At 38.3% G+C, this 10,648-nt stretch overlaps 1 protein-coding gene across 1 annotated transcript in view; it reads left to right on the top strand.

Annotated features, from left to right (window-relative positions):
• Positions 1-10,648, top strand: part of crybg2 (crystallin beta-gamma domain containing 2) — a 41,911-nt gene that overhangs the window by 12,835 nt on the left and 18,428 nt on the right. Inside the window, exons 3-4 of the mRNA XM_034892094.1 lie at positions 255-410; positions 921-3,610. Coding sequence (XP_034747985.1) covers positions 255-410; positions 921-3,610 — 2,846 coding nt within the window. The remainder of the gene's footprint in view (positions 1-254; positions 411-920; positions 3,611-10,648) is intronic.

Genomic DNA, 10,648 nt, shown 5'->3' with positions numbered 1-10,648 from the left:
TAGGTATGTTTGGTATGTAGGGTATGTATTTTCAGTTTATTTTTTATTTAATAAAAAGTCATAAAAGTTACACTCAGTTATTAATCATAAGATTCAGTTGTGGTGAAAGCAAAATGTTTTACATGTTTTTGGTAACATTTTATGTTTATTTTCCCGAGATTTAATATTTTTCATGTAATTCAATCTCTTGCATTTTTTTCTCCCTCTCTCATTGTTTCACTCTCCATCCCTTCATCCTTCCCTCTTCCTCTCAGGACAAAGAAATCAGCTACTCAGAGTTGGACCTCCGTAAGCCCAAAGGGGTTAGTAGCTTCTCCTTTGGGTTTAGAAAGAAGAAGAAGAGTGATAAAGGAAATATCTCTAAGAGCACTTATGGCCTTTATCGACCGGACATCGAAAAACAAGCGGAGGTAACCCCATTACCTGTGTGTTTTTCACTGTTTACTGTTTGCTAACAAGTACTCTAGTTAACTTAAGACTTGTGTTGACTTCCCGTCAACCATGAACACTATCATCGCTTTTTTCTGAAATTGTTGACACTTTTTCAGTGTTGTGGGTGCTTTTTGTGATATTTTTTCCAAAGTTATTTGATATTTCAATTGTTGACCTTTTCAGTGCTTATTTCAAAGACCCTTTTGTTGTGATTAAAAAAAACTAAAATTCAAATTGGACCCAAGAAAAACATGAGGGTTAAAAGGTGATGTGTCAATGTTGCCTCACTTGTTCCACTGCCCCAAAAAGCAGTTTTTGCACTTCAAAGGATTCCAGAAAGACTATCAGTTTTGAAAGTTCATGGATTTATTTTTCTTAATGACCCAATGCTTGGCTGTGTGGATTGTAATGATAAAGAAGAGGCATGCAAAGTTGGGCTAACTTATCCACATCTACGAATACAAATTCTGTAAATTATTTTCTTCTAGACTCCTACAGACCTCAGTCAGATGGAGTTGGATAAGGCCACCACGAAGACAATGTTCAGCATGTCTCAACCAGAGCTCGACACCAGCAAAACATTCAACATCCCTTCTCCTCCCCCTATGACCACAAACCAGTCAAAATCCTTTACTATCCCTAACAAATCACAGTCATCTGTTGACTTAAACACCGAACTAAATGCGATGGAACCTCTGATAAATGTCTCCAATGTTTTTGATGCGTATCAGGAACCGCAGAAAGCACCGATTGCTACCATCAGTGAGCTGCAGCTGGACAAAACAGACTCAACAGAGGAGAAAGAGAACATCCCCGTGCATGATAACACCAATCCACCTGACTCCATGTCTCATACAGAAACCAACTCTGATGTCAATAACCAGACTGTGCCCAGCATTCCAGCTACACAGCTTCCAAACTTGCTTGACACCTCAGATAAACCAGTAGCAGTTGTGGATTCTGTCTCCTTTAGCAACAGCCCATGTGATAATAACATCCTCCAGCAGTCTCACACAAAAACTGAAATCTCTCTTGCTGATACCACCAGAATAACATCATCACATCATCAACCTGATGCCCCTGATGTAGATGACAGTACAACTCAAAATGGCAAACTCTCCCTGGCAAGTGTTGGCTCCAAAAGTGATGCCGCAATTGCAGAGTCAACCTCTGTTCCTCAGGCTGAAAAACCAGCCCCCAGCTCAGACTTTGCTACTGTCCATCAAGAAGTCTCAATTTCTCGCACTGAGAGATCTATTCTCGAAAGTGCCATGAGTGTCAAGACCACCTCGGCTGTTAGCGGGAAGAGGGGTTCTTGTTCTGTCAGTCCAGATGCAGTTTACGGAGCATTGTATGAGTCACTTTTCCCACAGAGTTTTACCTCAGAGGTATTGTCATCCCTCTCAAACCTGTCGCCTCAAATCCATACCGAGATTAGACAACCTACCACAAGATCAGAACCTGTCATGATTAAAACTTGTCACACAGAAACTGTTTACTCTGACCTGTCGGCTTCACATGAGTTTAACTCTACTCCTTACAGAATGGATGATGCTATAGGGGATTATACTAACGTAAAAGCCACCTTTAGCGAGAGAAAGGTGATTTCTTTTTCCGAGAGCTCCAGATTTACTTCTTACCAAACTGCTGTTGAGCCTCAGAGAGCCTCATATACACACCCCCAATATCTACCTTCCTCTCTCGATTCAGGTTTTGAACCAGTTGACAGTGATAAAACTCCTTACTCAGAGCCGAGCCGCTCCCTTTCAGAGGTGAAATCAGACGGTTTTAGCCTCCTTCAGGACAGGTCAGCCCCTGTGGTTCAAAGCTCCTCCCCTCCTATTTCAGACAATGCAACATCCCAAGGGGCAGACATTCAGGTTACAGATTCCAAACGGAGAGGAATTGTAGTCAAAGAGTTAGTCAGGGACGAAGCAAGTGCCGGTCCTTCTCCCTTAACTGAAAAAATGAGTGCCGCAAATCCTCTTGAGGTAACAATAGAAAAAAAAGAGACTTTTTCTGCTCCTTCTGGACAAAGGGACGGTTCTGATGGGCCTTTAAGTCCAGCATATCTGAGTTTAGGATCAGATGATGGCAGTGTCATGGAGATCTACTACAGTGCTGAAGAGGACAACGCACAGGAGAGCGGGGATGAACAGATGTACACGGTGGATAAAATAAAACAACTCTCCGAGTTAGACGGGGTTAAAAAGGACTGGCTGCATGAGTTTCCACAGCAGGGGGAGGTTGCAGAAAGAGGGATAGAAGACAGAGATGAGGGAAAATTTCGGGTTGTAATTGTTAAACTGCAGAATGAAGTAGGCAAAATGGCCAATGATGAAGAGAAAAAGGGTGTCAATAGCCAAATTGAAGTGGAGGAACATGTAGGAGGTCTGAGGTTAGAGGCTGAAGTGCAGGAAATGGAAACATCTCAGTTTCTCGTGGGCAATGATGCAAAGAGTCACAAGAAAGAAGTAGAGACCACAGTGTTGCCACACGTGAAAGAAGAGGGGGAGGAAGAGAGAAAGGAGGAGATACCAGCCATACCGGTTCAGCAGGTGAACTCGCTGATGGTATGCAGCTTTGCACAACCCTCCAGTGAGTCGCTTGGGCAGGGGGAGGAGTCTGAGGGAAACTGGACCAAGGAATTGGAAACAGAAGACCCCGATAATGGAGGGAAGAAATTCCCAATTCAGGGGATACAATATCTGTCACACAAAGAAATCATGATTTCTGAATACATGCATGTAGCTTCCAGTAACCCAAGAGAGGAAGACATAATCACACCCAGATTTAGAGAGACAGAAGAGCAAGTTTCATTGACTGCAGAGGCAGCCAAAATAGTTGAAGTAGACAAATACAGCAAAGAAACCAGCAGTAACACTACAACTAGTGCAGTCACAGATACGTCTGCTGGGGAAGAGGTTGTCACATGCACTTTGACGCACAGTGCTGAGCTGCAATCAGATGCCACAGAAATTGAACACAATAGGGCTCCGCAGCGTAGTGAGGGGGTGGATACAATTACTCTGATCACAGAACAAACCAAGACGGTGCAAGAACAGGTGACAGTCGAGCTGTCGGCCCCGAACGCAAACACACACCGTGCTGATCCTGGAGAGACGCCATCAGAGAGGCACAGCCATCCGGCAGAAGTGCAACCCGACCTGAATCAGGGGTAAGTGGAGAGTCTTATCTTCTTTGGAAAAAAGCTTGAGTTCATTGCTGCGGGCGTTCTGGATTTAAAGCTCAACATAAATAATGTGTGTGGATGAACAAGATAATATAATAGTCCTTACCTTTAGCAATTTCACAGATGGAAAGCTGTCATTTAGGAAACTGTGGCTCTGTAATTTCTGTGTTGGAATGTACAACATGTAGCCCAAGGGAAATGTTAGACACATAAGCGAGCGTTGATTTGTTGTTACTGTAAAGCGATATACTTCTGCAGCCAAGATAATACACTTTAAATAAGTAACCTTACGTAACTTTCTTAGTAGCTTCCTCACCTTACTGTTTGGGTATCTGATGAGGTCCTGAAATGTGCGCTGGCTGTACATGTCCTCTGGTATAAAAGTCAGCAGTGGATAAGCTGCCTTGTTTACCAACAGAGTAGGGGTGGGAATCACCTGAGACCTCACAATCAACATCCTTACAATACTTATGTCACTATACAATATTATTGCGATTTTATAAATATTGTAATATTGTGCAATATATTGCTTTGTCAACATCTGTTTTATCTAAAAAGATACATTTCTCTGTTTGTTCATCTCACTTTAATTGTATTACTGCATAATAGGAGCTATCAGTTGTACCTGATTTGCAGGTCAGTTCATGGTCTGGTATAATACACAATAAAGTGTTCATGGTTCAATACACTTTTTATAACATGCATATTTTATAACAAAACATGAAAGACAACGTGATGGAAAATGATTCCCTCAAAAGAATAAAAAGCATTACATAAAATCCTTTAAATTAAAACAAAAGTCAGATTTTTACGAGGAGATCATCTCCAAATACTCAACATCTTTAACTTCAACTAAAGAGTATTTTAATTTTCGTTTACGTCAGGGGTCTTTTAAGTTTTTTAAGGCAAGGACCCCTTAACAAAGAGAGACAGATCAAGAACCCCCTTCTACATATAATGTATAAAATGAAGTTGGACATTAAACAGGGCCTACAATAACGTGTGGGTGGCCTAAAGCATTTTTTACATACCCTTTTTAGGACATAGAATACTAAGATAATAAAATAGTAATTCTTGGCATGATTGAATAAATCATAGTTTAATGTTGAGCAAACATGTGGCACAATGAATTCTTAGGATAACTGTATCTGTGGATGGCTACTTTAGAGACGTCCTTACCTAGAGGCCAGAAGCCTATAATTAATGTGTTTTTTGTTGTTGTTTTTTTTTATTACAAGTAGGCCAATTTATATTTGCTAATATATGTTGGATTCATGTTAAGACATTTTAACTTTTACTATAACATCATACCATAATTTGGCATCCCCTCACCCCCCTAAAGTAACTGTGAGGACCCCCTACAGGTCCTGGACCCCCTGTTAAAGAGAGCTCTGGTTTACAGTAATAGAAAAAGTATAGTGAATACAAGTTCCCTGAGGCTAAATTAATGTCTCCAGGTTGTTTTGTCCAACCAACAGTTAAATACTCAAAGATATTCAGTTTACAATAATATAAGAAAGGGAATCCTGATATTTGAGAAGCTGAAACCAGCAAATGTTTGCTTAATACATGCTGCATGCATGATTTTATTTCCAAATCAAATTTATTGCCAAAAACTGTTTCTGCATGTCAACTTATGGTGAAACGATAATGTTTTTTTTGTTTGTTTGTTTTTTAGCTCTTATCACAATATGGATAAATGCACTAGCTCCATGCTTAACTTGATATACTACTCTGTTGTTAGTGATATGAATTTAGGCCACCCACATCTGCTGGTCTTCATGGAGAAACAAACTAAGTTTTACAGCCACATTTCAATCCTAAAATGGGTAAATATTTGATACTGACTTTGGTAAGAGTATAACTTAAAAGTCTGATTTCCCATATACATATTTACAGTATAAGTTAAAAAGTCCATATAAACAGCATACAGAACAATTAATAACAAACAAAACTTAATCTAAACAAACTCATGAAATCACAATCCATTTTTGCTTCATCACATGTCCCGACACATGTGTCATTGGGTCTCATGCCGAAATGTTGTCAATAAATTCATATAACACAATTATGTCATGGCAATGTAGCAACGTTTTATCTGCGGTTGGCCTTTGATGAAATATTTTAATTCTATGTAAAGGACTATGTAAAAACAGTAAAGGAGTTTGAGGTTGCAACCATACAACACATTTTGGAGAGTTGCTTTCTTTGGAACAGCATGTCAAGCTGCAGTATTTGGGTGTGTGTTATTGTGCATAGCGATATGCTTCCTTGATGCCACTGCTTCGTTTGGTGTGTGTGGAAAGTGTCAATAGTTGCAAGCAAATACCACAGCTTGCTTTATTCTGTCAGATGATGGAGAAGATAGATGTCTGAGAAAGATGTTCCGAGGAATTTCTGGGACGAGATGACGTGTGCAGATCAACTGTTACTATGTTATGTAAACACAGTAGGACCTTAAATTAGTGCACAACCCAAAAAAGCTGCAATCTGCTTCACTCATTGCATGCATCACTAGATGTATACTGTATAAATAGGTTTCTACAATATCTGTACTGCTGTGTAACTAGTTGCACAGGTAAAGGGGCATTTGCTACTCAATTCCCTCAAATGTAGCGTGTTGGTGTCCGTTTTAAATGATATAATAAATATGACACCTTATTTATTGTTGTTGTTGTATATATTTTTATCCCATACTATATCCTTAAACATTCCAATTAATGAAGGACCATATTCTTTTGTACCTTTTTAAATCACAAGATGGCAGCAAATACATGTCTTTAACTTGCTTGGGAGGCTGAAAGCCAATACAGAAATAGAAGACGGAGTAGGCTCATCAGATAGGGAAACTAAACATGTAAATCAGAATAGGAGAACCAAATGTAAGTAGTGTCCCAAGCCATGAATTTACATCTTTCTTTTTACTCATGCAATAATAGGTTTCTTTTAAATGCCAAGCAGTGTTCTTTTTTTGGTAAAACTCAAAGAACAAAATTTGTGGAACTATTTACTGGTTGAGTCAAGGTTGAAGATACTGGTTACAGTATAGCAAATGTTGGGATGTTTTAGTGCTGTAGGTTTTTTCAACAGTGTGTGTGCTTTTGTGTGATCATTTTCATAGATGTTATTGCTCAATAACTTGCCAACAAACTTTGTGGTTAACAGGCATGATGATGCCAATTGACAGACGAGGCATTTGGCCAGCCCCACCTGTTTTACAGGGTTCTTCTGTAGTAGTGTCATGAGGCGTAACACTGGGCATCCAAACAACAAAGGTAGTGACCTAAGATCCACCCCCAAAAGTGTGGAGTAAAGAAACTGATATTTCCATGTCCTAGCTTCAGAATTAGATCCAGCAATTTGCTTTCCTTGGCGTTTCTTTTCTTTCTCTACCCAAATCAGAGAGAGACTCAATGCTTTGGAGAATTTTCTGCTTGGATAAGACCAGAAGCCAGCTGAGCCCCTTGTAGGTCTTTATTCAAACCTCTGCCACTGAGCTTTGTCATTTGTTTTCCTTTCTTGTGTGACAGACAGGCTGTCTAATCGCTTACTTGAAACACGAGTGGAATGACAAACTTGTGGAGAATCTCTATTGTTGCAGATTACCTAACAGAAATCTACTTCTTCAAACATGGATTTGGCTGTAGCCGTGAACTTGTCTGAGTCACTTATGTAGAGGCTCAGCCTTTGCATTTTTTTTATACACCATTCAACACTTGTTTCTTATCAACAGAAATATTCCAGTCTTTCATTTTACATTGTCTTACTCCGGACTCAGTTTCAGTTACAGTTCTTTTTTTATCATATGCACAACACTTTACATAGGAGATGACGTTGGCAATGGAAATCTTAAGTATCAATCAAGTCAAGTATTAAATATGTATATAAAATAAATAAGTAAATACAAAATGAGAATTCAAACATAAAAAAGTGCAGATTAAATCACAAGATAAAAAATAACAAAACACCTTGAAAAAGTAACTGAAATCAGACCATAATAGCAAATGAAAAAACTAAACGTAAACAGGAATGTATACAGCATGCATAATGATAGATATAAATATACATATTTAAACAGTGTGTAGACAGCAGTAAGGAAAAATAAATAAAAGGTAAAGCCTCACATATAGTGGCTAATTGTCAAAAGAGCAACCTTTTCAGGGAAAAATAGACTGAATGAATATAAATGTATGCTATATCTATTTTAACTGAAGTCAGGTAAACACAGATGAAGAAAATGTAAACCCAGAGATATTTTATTTTTCCTTTTTATTCCTTGCATTCTTCTTCGTTCACAAAGCTGCTGCCTTCATTATCCACAATGTAGTCTTTCTTTGCCAGACAATCATTCACGGTGCTGTGGAGGAGGATTTGGCTAGTCTAGGCAGCATTCTGGGGTGTGCTCTGGTCTATTGACATTTCTTTAAACTAATCACAATCGTCTTGGGTGGTGCCAGACGGAGCCACAGTACCGCTGCAAAATATCCTCTGGAAGGAACTTATTTGGGTGGAACATGTGTACTTTTAACCCTTGTGTTGTCTTCCCGTCAACAATGAAACCCATTTTGATCACTTTTTTTAACATTATTATTGATTTTTCCAACATATATGTCACTTTTTCAATGTTGTGGGTGCATTAAAAAAAAAAGATTTTTAATGTAATGCTTATTTCAACGGCTAATTTCTGTGACAAAAAAAACCAATTAACTGAAAACGGGTCAAATTTGACCCAAGAACAACAAGAGGGTTAGAAGTTGTTTGAGTCGTGTAAAAGATAGTCTAGCTAGCTATCTGGATTTACCTTACAAAGAAAATGGAAGGTAACCAAAAAGAGTAAATCCGGCGGAATTGGGCTGCACCGGAGCAATACCAGAAGACAAACGTTATGAATGTAGACTATCCACAATGCAACTTGAGTGCCATCAGTTTGGAGGTGCCTTATGCTAGTAGTGGCTAATGTTAGACTTGAGCAGCTAGCCCAAAGCAGAGATCAGGACAAAGCAGTAGAAATTCCCACACCCCCAGATTTCTTTTTATTTTAAAACTTGCGCAGCTCCCACAAGAGCAACAAAATGTTTTATGCAACTTTTTTCACCTGTGTAATAGTGCTTCCCCAGGACCTGTAAGCAGACTTTGATATGTGAGAACAGTGGAGTTCCCATTTAATGTTTACCTAATTGTCTGGAAAGGCGATTTATTGCTAATGCTTCAAGATGTAAAGAGAATGTTTAACAAGGAGTCACGTTAAATAGCTTAAAAACAGGGCAGTGCATTAATAATGATCGCTGTTACCTTTAACACAGTGCTTATTGATTGTGTATGCCATGCTCTGTTTCCAAACAAAAGTTGTTGTTTTTTTGTCTGAAAGAGTAAAATATTCCAAGCATCCAGCTAGACATTTTTGGTATGCACGTTTTTTCATTCTCTGACTAAGATGGCTTGACAGTGGATATTTAAAACAAAATGAATGCTTTTTTAACTATTGTTTGGCATGTTATTCTTGGTTTACAGAGTGTATAGTGACCACATTACCAACATATTCTTTCCCCTATGGTGGAAAAACAAAACAGTATTTTTTTGGATGTTACTCAGTATAGAAAGCAGAGTATTTGCTGTTAAGAAGAGTTAAAGAGAAATTACTTGGAGATGCAGATGTTGGTATCTGATATTCTCAGAGCTGCATAATCAGGTGAGGCAGAGAGCTGAAATTATACCATGCTCATAAATAACAGCATATGACATTTTCCTTTCATGTGCAAGGCTCACATATCCCAAGTGTCGCTCCGTACATAACAACTTTTAGGTCCTATTTGAGGCTGGTACTTGTTCTAGTATGCATGTGGGCATGTATTGTGATTTACAGGTGTGTCTGTATAGATTACTGTAGCAATCAATCAGGGACCAATCCAACCTTTTCCATCCTGATGTGTTTTGGCCGATTTTATTTGTTTTTTTTTATACCGATCCAATACCAGTGTTTTCTGTATGCCTCACTATTTGCAAGTGACTGGGATCATTGTTTTATGTGTAAGGCAATATCAGACTTGACTTAAACATTGCTTTCCTAACTTTGTAAAACAAAATGTGACAAATAAATACAAAGATAATATACTTTTACATTTTTATTGTGTACCAAGAGGGCATGATCAAGGGGTGTGATCAAAGTCCTATTTTTCTTTAGGTTTACAACTTGTATATTAACAGAAAAAAAAATCTGTTAGTAAAGCACAGTTGTCTTTATAGGAAACATTCACATACCAAATTGTGTATCATAAAGTATGCGGTATTTATAATTAGATATTGTTAGAGGATTAATGCAGGGATTAAAGAGCTTATACTGCAATATAACTGCCATATGCTGCAAAATTGCATATATTTACTTCATTGTCTCTCCCACTCTTCTGACAACTAAACCTTTGTGGGTATTCAAAACAAATTGTGAAAAAGGTGGTTTAAGGATAGCAGGGATTCCACTGTGTTAATTGTATCACACCGTCTCTATTGAATGATCTCTATGACCTTTAGCCTTGATCTGCAGAACCAACACAGATACAGAGAGTTACTCAGTCTATGTAATCAGTGTGTGAAGACAATTCTTTTCAGGGCCACTGATACTCACATTTGTTTCAATGCACAATCACTTGGAAAAAAAAACTCAACAATTTTCACGTAAAACAAGGGGAAATTTACTTTTTTAATTTGTATTAAATACTTAACCTCAAAAAGCATTTTTAGATGTTTTGAGGTTAGATGTTGTCTTCTTGTCTTTTACAATGTTAAATACTTATGTGGCAAGAGGTTAAAGACATACCTGTCTGGTTGTGACCTTTTATACGTTTTCTTTTTGTAAAGTAGCAGCTGATGCTGTTCAGCAACTCACTGAGGCAATTATATTCTCATGACCTTTGATTAACAACATAGGGCATCACATTGATGTGTGTCACCTGTTTGATGACAGTGAGTCAGGATGTGCATTACAGTATTTGTGTAGTTTGACAACCTTTTCACCTTTTACCGTTAGTC

The sequence above is a fragment of the Etheostoma cragini genome, chromosome 14, assembly GCF_013103735.1.
Source record: "Etheostoma cragini isolate CJK2018 chromosome 14, CSU_Ecrag_1.0, whole genome shotgun sequence".
In the NCBI taxonomy this organism is placed as follows: domain Eukaryota; kingdom Metazoa; phylum Chordata; class Actinopteri; order Perciformes; family Percidae; genus Etheostoma; species Etheostoma cragini.
This window is presented reverse-complemented; position numbering and strand designations above follow the sequence as displayed.